This window comes from Saccopteryx bilineata, chromosome 2 (genome assembly GCF_036850765.1).
Source record: "Saccopteryx bilineata isolate mSacBil1 chromosome 2, mSacBil1_pri_phased_curated, whole genome shotgun sequence".
Lineage (NCBI taxonomy): Eukaryota > Metazoa > Chordata > Mammalia > Chiroptera > Emballonuridae > Saccopteryx > Saccopteryx bilineata.
The window spans coordinates 310,304,784-310,322,083 of record NC_089491.1 but is presented as its reverse complement, the minus strand read 5'-3'; the positions used below and the strand labels follow the sequence as shown (position 1 = coordinate 310,322,083).

The window sequence follows — 17,300 nt, the reverse complement described above, 5'->3', positions numbered from 1 at the left end:
AATTACTTTAACATCAGAATTCAATCTTCTCAACTAGGCTGTAAGTGTCTGAAGTTGGGACCATGGAGTTAAGCTTTTTGAATCTCTACCACCTAGTATTATGTCCTGCGTAGCTTACATGCTCAATAAAAGTCTGTGGGTAATGATGCAGTAGCTAATACCACAGAAAATCCAAACAACAGTGATAGAAATATGGCCCTCAGATGCCAAGAACACATAAGACCAGACCAAACATCAATGAGCAAACTGATCTTTAATTTGCTGACCAATAAGGCTTACTCTCCATCGTGGGTATAGGCCCTAACTATTTAAACAGAATCATTGTACAATATTTACAGCAAGATGTTAGACATGGCATCATTATAGACAGGCAAAGAAGGGGTAAGAACAGGCTATGAACAAAGCCCTGAAATCACAGCGTAAGCAGAAACCTGCAGATGTGAGGAGAGGGAAGGGTAAGGGCCAAGTCATGAGGGAGGCTGGTGAGGTAGACTTAAGGGAGGAAGAGGAAGCATCAAACCACTTCTGCTGAATGAGGTAAGAGTCCACTGGGACATAAAGTCTTTAAAATTATAATTTGGAGTCTGAAGGGGGTAAAATCTGCCACAAGCCACCTTTGAGAGGAAAAAGAAGGCGATTATAATCTTACAGACCACACCTTCCACATCCACTATGAAAAAGTAATTTTGCTGCTGATTAAATTCCTAGAACAGGGGAATGAGAAGGCAAAAGAGAGAGAGACAGAATCTTAAATAAGACTTAAAGAGAGAAAAGTTAAGAGTCAAGAGATACAGACAATGCAATGAAGAAAAGAACAAAAGATCTGAACATCAGAATCATCCTATTGACTATATAAATCACCTTTCCTCACCTCATCTTTCCCAAAGCTCCTCCCCCTAACCCTAAACCTCTGATTTTTCATTTTAACCAAGGAGTAGAGTTAGGATGAGGCTGGTACATTGGGGACAATCTGAGATTCCATCTTACCAATACGGGTCCCCTCCTTATTCAGTATCAGAATATCAGGGCTTGAGTCGTAGCCAAGGGTAGATTAGGGTGAGAATAGACAGGATGGAGGACACAAGGCCACAAAGCCCCACAATCCCAGGGCCGCAGCGCCAGAGGCCTAGTTTGTCCAGTGGAATGAACAGATCACAGGCATTTCTGACTACATCCAGCAGAAGGGGGGGATGACTCCGAAGGACCCGAGCTAGGAGCAGGACTCGGAGCTGAAGCTTCAGTGCTAGTTGGGGCAGGCCTCCTTCTGGAGTCCCTGGACCCCCAGAGCCACCAGTTTCAATTCCTCCTGGGACTCCTCCTCCAGAGCCCTTTTGTCGTCGGCTATAAGCTGCAGATTCTTGTTCCATCAGAAGGCGAATCTCATAAGCATCACGGCTCAAATTCATGATGAGGGAAAACAAATAGTACCTGAGATATACAGGATAGAAGGATCAGTAAGGGGATGTATACCCAACAGAACACTCATTCTTTTCCCTGTAATGCAAAACATTACACATTAGAACACCAGAAGTGACTGTTAGCATCCCTCTATTAGAAATGTCCTCCCACCTTTCTGTAACTAATATGTTTATATATACCTTAAGACTCATCTCAAATTTCACTTCTCCCCATTAGCACACACACATTCATCTTGAACTACAGTAATATGAATATTTTAAAAGACCAAACTTCAGTTGTTTCAGAGAGTCAAATGATAGGTAATTTAAATCCAATCCTTTAAGCCTGACCTGTGGTGGCACAGTGAATAAAGCATCAACCTGGAATGCTGAGGTTGCCAGTTCAAAACCCTAGGCTTGGCTCTGGCCAGTTGGCTCAGTGGTAGAGCGTCAGTCCAGCTTGTGGAAGTCCCAGGTTTGATTCCTGGTCAGAGCACACAGGAGAAGCGACCATCTGCTTCTCCATCCCTCCCCCTCCCCTGTCTTTTTCTCTCTCTTCTCCTCCCACCACCATGGCTCAATTGGTTCCAGCGCATCAACCCCAGGTGCTGAGGTTGGCTCTGTGGAGTCTCAGCCTCAGGCACTAAAAATAGCTCAGTTGCGAGCATGGCCCCAGATAGGCAGAATATTGACCCTAGACAGGGGTTGCCAGGTGGATCCTGGTCAGGGCGCATGTGGGAGTCTCCCTCTATCTCCCCTCCTCTAACTTGAAAAAGAAGTCAGGGGGAAGAAAGATGCTAATATAATCTAAAAGAACAAAGAAAATCATAGCAAAACAATAAATATAGATATATATACAGATAATTTTATTCATCAATCATATTTTTCTCCACCTGCATTACTAGCCAGCTCCTTAATCTAAGCCAACAACATCTCTTGGCCAGATTAGGGCATATTCTCCTCTTTTGCCCTACTGCAATCCACTTTCCACAATGCAGCAAGAGAGTTCTTCTTTAAATACAATTTGAATCATGTCACATCCCTACTCAGAACCCACTGTACTTAGGATAAAATATTTTTAAAAACTAAACAAGAGCCTGATCAGGCAGTGGCGCAGTGGATAGAGCATCAGATTGGGATGCGGAAGGACCCAGGTTCGAGACCCTGAGGTCACCAGCTTGAGCGCGGGCTCATCTGGCTTGAGCAAAAAGTTCACCAGATTGGACCCAAGGTCGCTGGCTCAAGCAAGGGGTTACTCGGTCTGCTGAAGGCCTGTGGTCAAGGCACATATGAGAAAGCAATCAATGAACAACTAAGGTGTCACAACGAAAAACTGATGATTGATGCTTCTCATCTCTCTCTGTTCCTGTCTGTCTGTCCCTATCTATCCCTCTCTCTGACTCTCTGTCCCTGAAAAAGAAAAAAAAAAAAAACCTAAACAAGAAATTTTATCATTGCCTAAAAGGTCTTTCCTGAATGATATGACCTCTATCACTCCAGTTTGAAAGTATGCCCTATACTCAGTACTATCTATTATACTGGGTTTCTTTTATTTTTCTAATTCCCCAAAGACTTTCTTGGTTCAAGGCCTTAGAACATGCTATTTTCTGTTTGCAAAGATCTTCTCTGCTATGGTTTGCTTTGTCTAAGTTCTACACTCTCTCTTTTTTTTTTTTTAAATTAAGTGAGAGGCAGGGAGGTAGTGACAGATTATCACATGTGCCTGACCAGGATCCCCCCGGCAAGTCCCCTACCAGGTGATGCTCTGCCCATCTGGGCTGCTGCTCCGTTGTTCAGCAACTGAGCTATTTTAGCATCTGAGATGAGGCCATGGAGCCATCAGCAGCACCTGGGACCAACTTTGCTCAAACCATTTGAGCCATGGCTGCAGGAGGGGAAGTGTGTGTGGGGGAGTGTGAAGGTGGAGAAGCAGATGGTTACTTCTCCCATGTGCCCTGACTAGGAATCAAACCTGGGATTTCCACACGCTAGGCTGATACTCTAATGTAAACCAACCTGCCAAGGCCTCAGACTTCAGGTCTGAACTAAAGTATTACTTTCTCAAAAAGCCCTTTCCTGATCTTTTGATCTAAATTAGCTCTTATTCTTATATATCTCATAACAACTAGTACTTTTTCAAATACTTGGTTTGGTGTTTATTTATTTTAATATAAGACTATTCCACTAGACTAGGAGCTTCATGGTAACAGGAGCCATATCTGTTTGGCTCTTTGCTTTATTCCCTGGAACATAGTAAGCACCTACTAAATAATTTTAAAATGACTGCATGAGCAGGCAGTGAGAGAAATAACCCATGGCAGCAATTTTCAACCAGTGTGCCACAAGAATTTTTAAAACATGCAATACCTGCCTATTTAGTCAGGGAACACTGAACTCTTAGATTGTCAAATAATAAAGTAGCAAAAGCCAACACAACAGTATAGCCATCCAGTATGAATGAATCAAAATTATACCTATTATTTTTGTCAGATCAGCAAAAAATATATTTTTTTAGTGTGCTGCAGAATTTTAGTAATTAGTGCATGTGTTCCATGAGACGAAAAAGGTTGAAAATCAGTAACATATGATATAAATGAAAATAGAATTAAAGCAATATATCTTTCCCAATCTTAGTCATTCATTATGGAAGAGCATTTGTCTTCCATTTGCCTCCATTCCTTATTCTCTAATAATTTAAGATCTAAATGAAGATTGGAAGCCAAGTGATTAATTAAAAGGTATGTATTCTCTAAAGACTCAGAGATCTTTCTCTCATAAAAGGCAAACTATGCAGTATGGAGAATATAAAAGGTCCTGCAGAATAAAAGGATATCAAACCTGAATGAACGCTGGGCCCACTTCTCCTGATCCACACGGGGAGCTAGTCCAGACTTTCCAGCCCACAGGACATTGTCACAGGCGAAGTACAAGGCTCGATTGAGGTGACTAACAGTAATGCAGAATCTTAGGACAACATCTGATAGGTGTATGGCTCGTTTGGCTGACTCAAGGGCATCTGCTGAGTTACCCAGGCGAAGAACTTGTGGGGATCATCAAGAAAAAGCAAAGATTTGGAATTAAAGAGGAAAACAGAGAACAAGACCCAGAGAGATAAAAAGCAAGAGGGTGAAAGTTGAATGACAGAAACAATAACAATTTTTAAAAAGAGCTGGGGATGGAGAAAGTGTTGGGGTAATAAAGGCTAAGGCACAGTTACTTACGCTTTCTTCCTAGGCTCAGATGACCTTCCAATTGTCGAATCTGTTTCTGTAACTCAGGACTGGCCCCATGTTTCTGAAGTGCATGGCCAAGAAGGCAGCAGGCATACTGGGCAGCCCTGGAGGAGAAGACAGCCAAGGTAAAATGGAGACACCCAACCTACCCCTCAAAAATGTCCTCGGAAAGGCAAGTATCACCTTCCCCTTTTCCCAGGTTGCGACCCTTCCCTTTCTTTCTCTTATGTCCATAACTCACCATTTCTCCTCCAGGCCAGGGCAAGGGAAAGGCATAAAGATAAAAAGGAGCCTAGAAGGCGGTGGGGAGCACTACTTAGAGTTGAGAAAATTAGAGATTTGACAATGCTGAGGGCTGAAGAGATCAAGGCAGCAGGGATCCGTGACAAGCAAATCAGCGAGAGCAGGTCTGTGATCTGTGCAGGGCTGAGGGACAGCTGGAGGGAAGATTATTCTTCAGAATAGGTGAACTAAGAGATTTCAAGGCCCTTGAATGAACTGAGGCCAGAAGACAGGACAGAGGTAGAGGAGTTCCCTGGTGACAGGAGGGTAAGGAGACACGGAAACTTGGAACAACTCCTCAGATATGAGGACAGAATCCGGATCCCTACCCACCGCGGGGCAAACGCTCCTCATCCACTACTGCTCAGTATGGAAGGTCTTATGTGGACAAGACAATCTTGAGCGTCCACCCTGCTGGCCCTCTCGTGCCTCAGTTTCACCATCTTTTCCGTGAGCAGGAACGAATCATCTCACAACCGGCTCAAATTAGCGCCTCGCGATCCGTCCGGGCCCCCGTAGCCCGAGTTGACCCTTTTTGACCCCCGTAGTGTGAACTGACCTAGCTTCACAAGGGTCTTCATCTGCGCGCCCTCCCCCCCGTTCCTATTTGGGCCGCACCTACACAGCCGCTCCCGAGCCTGGCTCTGAGCACTGAAGCGGACCCAGGAATCCATGACAGCGGCAGCCGAAGCTCCGCAATTTTGCTCCCGCCCTACGCCACGCCTCCCGGACGACTCAACGGTGCTTCGTAAGGGACAAACATCATCAAGAAAAAGCGAGTGTAGCCAGCCCCTGAAACGGAATTTCAGAACAAGAAGCACTTGTCTCTGAGCCTACACCTGCCTGCTTTCATGCGTGTTTCCGTCAAAGCGTCGTCTTGTCAGAGGTTCTCTATTACTTAAGCACGCCTCCAACCGCACATTGATTTAAATATTGGGGCCCAAGGGCGGGGCTTGCTGAAGAGGGGCGGGGCGAGAAGGCGCCCGAAAATCTCGCTGCAGGTGTTCAATTAGGATCTTCCCCAACTCCACCTGGGTGGGTCCAGCATAACTCTCACAACACACATACGGGCGCGCGCGCGCACTCGAGGGGAGTCCAGGGCTCCAGGGACTAAGTCAATTGAAGTAGGGGCCAGCACCAGATCCCCGTTTTCTGCAGGAACCAGTTTGGATAGGTGTGGATGGGATTCGCAATAACCAGCTCCACATACTAAAAAAGGAGAGCGAAGATTCAGTAGCTGAAGCTAACTTCTTCAAACACACACACACACACACACACCCATCTCTTTCCCTTCCAAGTCACCAACCATGTCTGCAGGCAAGGCAACCCTTGGAGGTCGGCGGCGTGGGAGGCGGCCCGGGAAGGATCAGGAGTGTAGATGGAAGTCTCAGAGCCATCCTCCTTCTCAGCTGCAGCCAGGGTCCAAGTGGTAGTGACCATTGTGTTGTTTCTTAGGCAGGAGTGAACCTGGCCATGCTGTGGTCAGTGACAGAGCTGCAAGGCGGCCAGCTCCGCCCTTCTCCAGAACGGACCATCTGCCCATTTAACAGCTCTCGACTTGTCACTTTTGTAGTTATGCCCCTAGATGCCAACTGGAATATCATTGTTCAGTGGCTAGCCAAGGACATCGCATATCTAACACTAACGTTCCTGAAACTATTATAATAACCGTGTATGCCGAGCTTTCCTGCCTCTGCTCATTGGGCGAGACTGCCAGGCAGCAGTATTGCACGCGCTTGGACCCTAACTCAGCTGTAAGCATACTTCTGAAGGCAGCTTGTGGACTTAAGTTTTGCTTGCCTTGCCCTAGGTGAGTGACTTGTCTGGTCTCAAGGATAGACTGGACAAGAATTTGGGTACTTAACGTAAGCCATTAAAGGGTGTGGTTAGTTGTGGTCAGCCATTAATCCCAGGGGAACTGATATTCTTTTGCATGTTAAGATCATTGCGTGTTAATTTGTTTCTCTGCTAAGAGCCTCTCTCTTAAGCAGTACCCTTTTACCTACACCTTTTCCTTTAGCTTTTACATTTAAAGCTCCCCCTTCTTTGCATCCTCCCAGTTCTACCTTGCTTCAGAACATATATGAAGACCTATTAAATATATATGAAGACCTATTAAAACAGTGAAGCCAGGGGCTTTGGTTAAAACTTTGTGGTACATTCATTCATCAATTTAAAAAATAATGTGTACATCATCCTCAGGTACACCCAAATGATCTACCAAGGAAAGAGCAACCAAGTCCTGACTTCAAGAAATTTACAGACTGCCTTGACAAGGTAAGCTAGGTTGGTTTCAGCATAGCATCATTCCAATACACCAAGGTTGCAGGTTCAAACTCCAATGTGGGAAAATAGAAGAATCAACCAATGAATGCATAAAAAAGTGGAACAAATAATTGTTTTCCCCTCTCAAATCAATTTAAAAATTATAGACTAGTACAGGAGATAAATTAGTAAACACTGTACAGTCAATGTTATGCAGGAGGTAAAGAACAATGATGAGTGTTTGACCAACTCTTGGCAGGGAAAGCTTCCTAAAGATGTTAAAATTTGATTCTTGAAAGGCAGGTGTTAGACAAGTTAAAGCAGGAGTAATGTTGGGGAGGGCAGTGGATCTCAAAGTGGTTGCAGCTAAAGTCAAGGGCTAGAAAATGGTGAATCATGAACCTAGAGGGGAAGAGCCAGATTACAAATATTAATTTTTATTTTACCCTCAGGGCAATAGAGAGAGACTATAGTACAAAGTGGAGAGGGACATAATCAGAATTGTATTTTAAACTTGTTTTATTGTGAAATGGGTGTCAAAACTGGAAGAAAAAAAAAAAGAGCATCTAAACTTGAATACCAGTATATCAAATCTCAACATAAAAATGAACTCGAACATAGAAAAAAGTTAAATATGAAGCAGTTGGTTAGAGTATTGTCCTGATTAAGCCAAGGTTGCAGGTTGGATCCCTGGTCAGGGCACATACAAGAACTAATGAATGCATAAGTAAGTGTAACAATTCAGTGTTCCTCTCTTTCAAGTCAATTAAAAAATCATTTAAAAATACTCACTACCTGATCTGGCCAGTTGGCTCAGTGGTAGAGCATCAGCCTGGCATGTGGAAGTCCTGGGTTCGATTCCTGGCCAGGGCACACAGGAGAAGCACCCATCTGCTTTTCTACCCTTACCCTCTACTTTCTCTCTTTCTCTCTTCCCGCAGCCAAGGCTCCATTGGAGCAAAGTTGGCCTGGGCACTAAGGATGGCTCCATGGCCTCTACCTCAGGTGCTAGAATGGCTCTGGTTGCAATGAAGAAATGCCCCAGATGGGCAGGGCATCGCCCCCTAGTGGGCATGCCAGGTGGATCCCAGTTGGGTTCATGCGAAGTCTCTCTGCCTCCCTGCATCTCACTTCAGAAAAACAATAATAATAATAAAAAATAAAATACGTAAATAAAAGCCTGACCAGGTGGTGGCGCAGTGGATAGAGTGTCAGACTGGGATGCGGAAGGACCCAGGTTCGAGACCCCGAGGTCGCCAGCTTGAGCGCGGGCTCATCTGGCTTGAGCAAAGAGCTCACCAGCTTGGACCCAAGGTCGCTGGCTCCAGCAGGGGGTGGTCTGCTGAAGGCCCGCAGGCAAGGCACATGTGAGAAAGCAATCAATGAACAACTACGAAGTCGCAAGGGCAACGAGAAACTGATGATTGATGCTTCTCATCTCTCTCCGTTCCTGTCTGTCCCTGTCTATCTCTGCCTCTGTAAAAAACAAACAAACAAAAAAACGGCCTGACCAGGCGGTAGCGCAGTGGATAGAGCGTCGGACTGGGATGCAGAGGACCCAGGTTTGAGGCCCTGAGGTTGCCAGCTTGAGCGCAGGCTCATCTGGTTTGAGCAAAAAGCCCACTAGCTTGAACCCAAGGTCGCTGGCTCCAGCAAGGGGTTACTCGGTCTGCTGAAGGCCCACGGTCAAGGCACATATGAGAAAGCAATCAATGAACAACTAAGGTGTTGCAACGCACAATGAAAAACTAATGATTGATGCTTCTCATCTCTCTCCATTCCTGTCTGTCTGTCCCTGTCTATCCTTCTCTCTGACTCACTCTCTGTCTCTGTAAAAAATAAATAAAATTAAAAAAAATACGTAAATAAAAATAAAAATACCCACTACCACCATAGGGGATGGAGAAGTAGGAAAGGTAGAGCAGCATCTCTGAGACAAGGACTAGGTTTAGAAGAAGGCTAAACTTTCAATCTCTTGAATGATATGAATTATAGAATCGAAGGTTTCATCCTTATACCCTTGAATATTAGAAATGTAACTGGCCCTGGCTGATGGCTCAGTTCGTTAAGAGCATCATTCCAAAATGACAACGTTGCAGGTTCAATCCCCAGTTAGGGCACACACAGGAAGCAACTAATGAATGTATGACTGAGTAGAATTATGAATGAGTGGGCTTCCCTTCCTCTTCCTGTCTCTAAAAATTTAGCCCTGGCTGGATAGCTTGGTTGGTTGGAGCATCATCTCAGAGCATGGAGGTTGCCGGTTCGATTCCCTGACCAGGACACATACAGGAGCAGCTTGATGCTCTTCTCTCTCTCTGCCTCTCTCAAAAACAAACAAAAACTGCCAGCCCTGGCCAGATAGCTTGGTCGGTTAGAGCAGAGGTTGTAGGTTTGATCCCCAGTCAAGGCACATACAGAAACACATTGATGTTTGTCTCTTTCTTTCTCTCCCTTACTCTCTAAAATCAATACATCAATTAAATAAAAAGAAATATAACAAGCAAAAGTTAGTCTGACTACAGTTCTAGGTCTACATATATTATCTTCCAATAGTTTGTTACAAACAGGATCTCTGCTACCCCACAATTTAAAAAGTAGCTTGTTGCCTCAGTGTAAAAGAAATTACAGATGGGTCTGTTTGTATGAAGCAAATTGTAGGCGTGGACTTGGAGTCAGAAGCCTGTTTTCTTGCACTGTTTGCCTGTTTTACTTTAGTCTAGACTCTACCACTAACTAGCTATATGACTTTAGCTATATCACTTGAAACCCTTGGGCCAAAAGATGATGACATAAGTGAATTTCATTTTTTCTTACAGCCTGACAACCTGAAAGGAATTGCAATCTCCATTTGCTTCACTGGCAAACTAGATGTGCAAAAAAGGTGGTACATTTGGTTCCAAATTAGCACTTCTTGCATAATTCTGCATTACCCACATATTGTATTTAAAATACCAGTGTCAAAAAGAATTCAAAGTGTAGTGTTAGTGTGATGAATAAATACTGGGGTAGTTAGAAATTAGTTTGTAAGCTCAAGTTTCTGAAGTAGTTTTTAGGTGGTATATTGCATATAAAATAGGGAAATGAGAGGCAGAAGGTTATGGATCAAACTTAAGTGCAGGAGACTGACCTGTTTTATAAAACCCTTCTCACAGTGTCAAGTATTTCTAGGAATAGTGCAACCCCCCTCTTCAACCCCAAATGCCCAGAAATATACAGACTCAAGATAGGGGAAGAGTGGCCCTGGTCAGGTGCTCAGTGGTCATGCTGAGGTTGCAGGTTTAATCCCTGATCAGGGCACACAAAAGAATCAACCAATGACGGCATATATAAATGCAGAAACAAATGAATTTTACTCTTTCTAAAACTCAATAAATAAATTTTAAAAAAATGGGGGAAGGGAGGGAGGAATGACCAATGTCCAACTAGCTCAGCATAGCCTCATCATAACTCCAAACAGTTCATAAAGTTTTATGTCTATGACTGATATTATCTACCTTTCCTAAAAGTTCCTCATACCTGCTGAAATTACTCTTCCAAATAAATGCCTTATATCTAGGAATCTGATACCTACAGAGCTTTCCTTTTATTAAACTAATAGTGTCTCGGCCTGACCTGTGGTGGCGCAGTGGATAAAGCGTTGACCTGGAAATGCTGAGGTCATCGGTTCGAAACCCTGAGCTTGCCTGGTCAAGGCACATATGGGAGTTGATGCTTCCTGCCCCTCCCCCTTCTCTCTCTCTTCTTTCTAAAATGAATAAATAAAAAAAAGCCAAACAAAAACACAAACCCTTTAAAAAAAAAACAAAAACTAATAGTGTCTCAATCTACCTTACCTGAACCAAGATACTAACCCTGAAGGTCAAACTTGAAAAACGATTCAACCCAAAAAATCAGCAAGGGGGAGGGGCAGCCAATAGCATTTGGAAAATGTTATTTCTTTTATTCACCATTGTAGTTATTGTACATAAGACTATTATTACTAAAGATCACTTCAGAGTGGCTGCAAAATGGCCTGAAATTTTAGCAGCACCAATTTTACACAAGATTTTTTCCCACAGAATTAATCACAAACATCAGGAAAATCATTTCAGCTAAAAATATTGATGAGGTGGTCGAGATATCCTTTTATAAAGTATAATGTTTAGAATAGTACTTGAAAAGGCAGAATTGTTTAAATGTTGAAGTTTCAGGAGTTAACAAACTTAATGGTTAGCTTTAAGGGGAATATAGTGATTTTTCAAGATACATTTTTAACCTTTTAAATACTGGCACCATGACGGTGTGACACTGGTGTGTAGGTTGAGGGAAGGTGGAATGGGACCACTTGTAATAGTCCTCTATCCCACTCCAGCTGTTCCTGTTCCATACCATCTGCAAAACTGGCCCAGGCTCCAAAGACAGCTTCAAGGCTCAAGGGCAAGAGACCATCTATAACCTCTTCACCCTCTGCTGCCCATTCTACTGCCATGACCACCTGCTATAGCCACATTGTCTTCAGTGTGTCTAGTCCCCCACAAGGAAGGTGAGATCTCAATCCCTACATCCTAATCCATACCCTGAAACTATTGCCTCCAGCCTCATTTATCTGATAGCTACCTAACAAACCAAAAGTGAGACACTATGTTTCTAGTACCTGACATTGCACATAATTTCTTTGAATGCCTTCAATTCTATCCAACTTCTAGCCATAGTTTGAAATTGAGTTACCTGGGCAAGGATTAACGAGAAAGATGATTAGTATTCTCCTTTACTCTTTGGACACCAAGAAGTTTTTTGGGTTTTTTTTGAGAGGGGTTGGGGAGAGATGAGAAGCATCAACTTGTAGTTGCAGCACTCTTAGTTTATTGATTGCTTCTCATACGTGCTTTGACTGGGAGGCTGTAAACAAGCCAGTGATCTCTTGCTCAAGCCAGTGACCTTAGGATTTGCAACCTTTGGGCTTAAGCCGGTGACACTATGCTCAAGCTGGACCTCAGGGTTTCAAACCTGAGTCCTCAGTGTCCCAGGTCAACACTCTGTCTACTGTGCCACCAACTGGTCAGGTGGGACACCACAAAGTCTTCAAGTAGACTTAGTAGCTTCAAATTTCAATCAAAACCTTTCTCTGACATGTTTGTTATAATCCCTAGAGGGAGGTGAGCACACAGAACCAAGCTGGGAAGAACAGGGTTTGCAGAATTCTCTTCCTCAGAGGAGGAAAGAGTCCCATCTCACTGCCAGCCCATCAGTTCACCCTATACTCAGGTCAGGAGCTGGATGGTTTTGAATTTCAGTATATTTTCTAAATGCTCAGCCCCTGCCAGTGAATTTGCCTGTCACTGTTCCTTAGACAGTCATCCCTGCGTTTGTTTGTATACCTTGTGCCTGCCCTGCTTGTTTTGCTCACCTCTGTCCTCTGCTGGACACCTTACTACCCGCTTTGTCTCTGGTACTGGTTCTCTCCACCATGCTGAGTCCCTCCCAGCCTCAACCACATACTCTTCTTCTTTGGCCTCATCAATGCTCCCCGGGATCAGCTTAAGGAGGCCTTCAACGCTTGGCTGATGAAGTGTGTACCAAGAACTATGTATAGCAGGGGCAGTCAACCTTTTTACACCTATTGTCCTTTTGTATCTGTTAGTACTAAAATTTTCTAACCGCTCACTGGTTCCACAGTAATGGTGACTTACCATGAAAGCTGGAAGCCCACTAGTGGGCGGTAGGGACCAGGTTGACTATCACTGGTGTATAGGCTCCTTCAGGGAAGGATTTGGGAGAATCCACAAGGAGATTTAAGCCCTTAGACAGCTGGAGGTATAAACAAATGTGACAGTAAGGGCAGAAGAAACAAAGGAAACATGCCTGTAACATCCATTTGCTCAAGACAGATTACATAGGAACAGAATAATTATTTCTTAATATCCTGAAAACACCTCACTTCTACCCATTCCCTTAGCTTCCAAAAAAGAGAGAAATACTAAGAAGTAAGAGGTGTTTCTATCTTGAGGCTTCAAGACTTGAGTCTATGTGTAATGTAGAAACACACATAGAATTCAGTTATTGGGAGAAGTATCTTCACAGTGACCAATGCTGCCTTACTGTAAATTGTACTTCAGAGCTTATAATTTAGAGCAGGAAAATAATTTTAAATGTAGAAAACAAAAATGAGACATTTATTCATAACAAAACAAAACCCCACTAAGCAACAGAGTAAAAGATTAAATATAAACAGTGAGTTCTACCCCAGCCCTATTTTTTCAAGGCCGCAGGGTCAAATGGGATCTCTGGAGAGAACACCTGTACAATAAAGGACCTGTCATCAGCGACGCCTCCGGTCTGGACTCCTGCTGCGTCTTCGGCCACCTCTAGGAACAAGGAAAATAGAGAGAAGTCCATCAGAGGAACAGAATACAATGTCCTTTTCTGTTTTGCTAGTATTTCCTTTACCAAGATAATGTGTTTGCCACTCTACTTTACCTCCTCTTGCCCTTGGGTGGACCCCGAACAAAACACCAGTCCACACTGATTGGCTGTCCCATTAAATCCTGGCCATTGAGGCCCTCCATAGCAGCTTGGGCCTCCTTGTACGTTTCATACTCAACTAGAGTATACCCCTAAAGCAAGTGAAAAGATAGATATCAAAACCTTCCTGTTCCACCAAGCTATTTTCTACTCAAAAAGGAAAATCTATTAACTTTAAACAATGAATGTACTCCACAGATACCTCCTGTATATACAACACGTTTGTCTGTTTCTGTCTGCCTCTGCTGTGTCTAACAAAATCAATTTTCAATGTCCTTTTATTTTGGCTTTGCTCAAGGCCAACCACAGCAAACACAGGAACTCTACCCACGCTGGCTAAGGGTTATGGGGAAAGAGGTAATGAAGTATAACTTGGGATACCTTCAGGTATCCTGTACGCCTGTCCAGGTTCAGGTGGATGTTTTTTATTTCCCCATACTCTGCAAATTTGTCATGGATGTCTTCTTCGGTGGCTTCCTCATGGACTCCAGTGACAAAGAGAATCCAGCCTTCAACAGCTATTGGGGAAGAGAGGGAGGTTGTCTGAGCACATTAGAGAAAAATCTGAAGCAAGATTACAGGAACAGAGTGAACATTCCGGAGACCGGTTAAGCTACCTCCGACTCCTTCCTACCGGATTTCTCTGCAGAAACGGACACCTGCAGGCTCCATGTTACTTACAGCGCTGTGGTCCGGGCTCATCTCCATCCTGCTCCACGCTGTCATAATCCTCGCGCATCCGCGCTCGGGACCCCTCTTCTAGGAAACATAGACGAGATCACCAGAATTCCCCGGCTCCCCCTGTTACCCATAAATCTGAATGAGAACTCGAAAACCAGTAGTTTCAGAAGTTTCAGGCCCCATTTTCCCCACACTCACCGGAGCCAAAACCGCGGCCCTTCCGCTTCTTGGCTTTTTCTTTCAGTTTGTGGATGCTCTCTGTAACCCCATAAGTGAAAGAATAAAATAACATTTGTAACAACTGTCTCGTTCCCACTCCCAGTACCTTCCAAGTCCCGTCGGGCCCGCCCCCATGCCTCCGAACAGGGGCGGAGTCTTTAGCCCAACTGTAACCCGATTCCTCGGCTCCCATCCTCCCTGCCGGGAAATTATGTTTCCATTACGCCCTTCTTTCGCACCTTCCCCGCTTCCCGCAGCCGCCTCCTCTGTCCTCACCGTCCCCATCCTCATCCATGGCGAAGTCCTCGCCTCCGGCCTCATGAAGATCCAGCACATCCGCCATCTTGCCTTCGTTGTAACTCTCCCCGGTGCTGCTCAGAAACTAAGCAACCCGGTAACTGTCGCGGAGGGAAAAGGTCTCCAGTCAAGTTGACCAATCAAAAGCTTACTCTAAGTCACGTCCTTGGCGCGAAGAAAATACGCAATAGAGGCGGGCCTAGTCCGGGAAGAGCCGGAAGTGTTCTTGTAGCCATTTTGAGTAGGTAGTGAATTGAAAGTATCCACGCTGCGAGGGACACGTTAGGGCTCGGCGTATTCATTGGCTTCCTCTTATCTAGGGCGAAATAACTGACAGGAATGCACAGCCAAATTTGTTTGGTAGAGGACTGCCTTCTTTTTTCACCCCACACTGGAAAGTGGAAGTTGAAGTAAGTTTTTTTCTCAAAACTTCCAGGCCTGTACCCTGTTCTGAGGAGCAGCCGGGTCTGTATGTAAGCATCAAAAAAGTAGTGCAGACAGCAATGCTGGCTCAAAGAGTTGGATCATAACGCAGCACCGAATTTCTCTCTTAAAGAACTCTCTTTTGGTGAGACAGATACGAACTTTTTTTTTCTTTTTAAAATGAACTAAACTTTTCCAGCACCTCTGGAAGTTAAAAAAAAAAAAAAAAAGTCATGGCTTTAAACTAAATGGGAGGTTTAGATTCTTGGAGGATGTTACGGTATTTCACATTTAAAAACCTAGGGGTTACCCCCAAATCCTGGAATTCTGAAGTAGGCCTGAAACAATAGTAGCCTGCAAGTTCACTTATTAATTTTTTAATCAAACAATTTTTTTATTTTTATTTTTTGTATTTTTCTGAAGCTGGAAACAGGGAGAGTCATACTCCCGCATGCGCCGACCGGGATCCACCCAGCACGCCCACCAGTGGGCGACGCTCTGCCCACCAGGGGGCGATGCTCTGCCCATCCTGGGCGTCGCCATGTTGGGACCAGAGCCACTCTAGCGCCTGGGGCAGAGGCCACAGAGCCATCCCCAGCACCCGGGCCATCTTTGCTCCAATGGAGCCTTGGCTGCGGGAGGGGAAGAGAGAGACAGAGAGGAAGGCGTGGCGGAGGGGTGGAGAAGCAAATGGGCGCTTCTCCTGTATGCCCTGGCCGGGAATCGAACCCGGGTCCTCCGCACACTAGGCCGACGCTCTACCGCTGAGCCAACCGGCCAGGGCCTAATCAAACAATTTTGAATGCTTGCTTATACATGTTTTAATATTAGAGGAGGTGCTAGCAATACAAGGAAAATGTATTCCCAACAATCACTTATCATTACAGATGAAAGGGATCATTGCTATCACAAAGCGGTATGCAGCACAAAGCAGAGTTTTAGTGTGAATGGGAGTAGAGTCCGTGCTAAGGAGGCTTCTGTCTGCAATGGGCCTTTAAGGCCCGGTCGTTTCCCAGGCGAGGCATTATGTTGAAAGTAGGAGACACTAATTCACTCTCCTCAGTAGGTAGTGTCGTTTGTTTTTTGGTAATGTGACATTTTAAAAAATCAGTAACCTCCCTTCCTTGATGTATCTTTGCACTTTGAATAACATTTAAATTCACAGCCTGCCCTGCATGTCTCCAACCTTTCACCACCATTACTTTTCTCACAGGTTAAGCTCAGGTCCTCCCTACACTTTCCCTCCGTTACGTTGTGTGTTGTATTGTACTCTTTCCTGTCTCTGGACTTGTGCAGCTTTCTGCTCCTGATGCTCTTACTCGAGCTCTTCACATGGCTAGTTCAACTCCATACTTTAGGTCTCCCTAAAATACAATACTTACTGTCACCCAAAGGGCTCTTCTCTATCCTCCTTTCAGAAAGTTTATTCCTGCATAGAACTTAAATCTGAAACTTGAATCAGCTTGCTTACTTCCTAACTTGTTTAATACCTGTTTCTCTCATGTAATCATTATGGCAGAGACTCATATTTAAAACTATATCTGCAAAGTTTCGACAAGTGCCTGGCTCATAGTAGACATCTGGTATATACTTATTGAATGACTAAATTATCATAATGACAAATTCTATATGACTGATGCTGTGTGACTTAGGAAATAAAGCTGGAAATATAGTTTAGGGCCAAATTATATGTCATGCTGAGGAATTTAGAACCTATCCTGTAGGCAAGAAATTTCTGTGCATCAAGTATTGGAGTACTCATGATTTTTAACATTTGCAAATAGCCCCCATACTATTTTTATTAGTATTTTTCCTTAAATAGACTGACTTTTTAAACAGACTTACACTAAACTTAATATCACTGCCATAATGAAAAACCTATATTCTTGTACTCAAATTCAGATAAAGGTATAATGAGTAAAAGTGGAAAATATTTGCTAATCAATCATCAACAGTCATCACAGTTAATACCAAGGGTTCACATATAAAACTGGGAAAT

At 44.1% G+C, this 17,300-nt stretch overlaps 2 protein-coding genes across 3 annotated transcripts; both read right to left on the bottom strand.

The window, feature by feature from the left end:
• Nucleotides 1-234: 234 nt before the first annotated feature.
• PEX11B (peroxisomal biogenesis factor 11 beta) lies at nt 235-5,675 on the bottom strand. The gene is made up of 4 exons (XM_066261737.1): nt 5,531-5,675; nt 4,619-4,734; nt 4,236-4,437; nt 235-1,428 (listed from the first exon to the last, which is right to left on the bottom strand). Exons 1-4 carry the CDS (start codon nt 5,584-5,586, stop codon nt 1,023-1,025), a joined length of 780 nt encoding a protein of 259 aa, XP_066117834.1. The 5' UTR covers nt 5,587-5,675; the 3' UTR covers nt 235-1,022.
• Nucleotides 5,676-13,311: 7,636 nt separating this feature from the next.
• RBM8A (RNA binding motif protein 8A) lies at nt 13,312-15,014 on the bottom strand. Of its 2 annotated transcripts, none has more exons than XM_066261738.1 (6): nt 14,858-15,014; nt 14,561-14,620; nt 14,363-14,440; nt 14,063-14,199; nt 13,637-13,773; nt 13,312-13,524 (listed from the first exon to the last, which is right to left on the bottom strand). In XM_066261738.1, exons 1-6 carry the CDS (start codon nt 14,922-14,924, stop codon nt 13,479-13,481), a joined length of 525 nt encoding a protein of 174 aa, XP_066117835.1. In that variant the 5' UTR covers nt 14,925-15,014; the 3' UTR covers nt 13,312-13,478. The 2 variants fall into 2 exon arrangements, with proteins under 2 accessions (XP_066117835.1, XP_066117836.1); XM_066261739.1 differs by having other exon boundaries at nt 14,363-14,437.
• Nucleotides 15,015-17,300: the final 2,286 nt, after the last annotated feature.

Bases quoted from the DNA above. Each gene is read 5' to 3' on its own strand.
- PEX11B (XM_066261737.1), bottom strand. From the start codon at position 5,586: ATGGATTCCTGGGTCCGCTTCAGTGCTCAGAGCCAGGCTCGGGAGCGG. The intron at 4,735-5,530 runs GTGCGGCCCAAA...CTTCTCCTCCAG, and splicing joins GCTCGGGAGCGGCTGTGTAG to GGCTGCCCAGTATGCCTGCT. The intron at 1,429-4,235 runs GTTTGATATCCT...TGTATATCTCAG, and splicing joins TGGGCCCAGCGTTCATTCAG to GTACTATTTGTTTTCCCTCA.
- RBM8A (XM_066261738.1), bottom strand. From the start codon at position 14,924: ATGGCGGATGTGCTGGATCTTCATGAGGCCGGAGGCGAGGACTTCGCC. The intron at 14,441-14,560 runs GTGAGTGTGGGG...TATGTTTCCTAG, and splicing joins GGGCCGCGGTTTTGGCTCCG to AAGAGGGGTCCCGAGCGCGG. The intron at 13,525-13,636 runs GTAAAGTAGAGT...CCTTGTTCCTAG, and splicing joins CCACCCAAGGGCAAGAGGAG to AGGTGGCCGAAGACGCAGCA.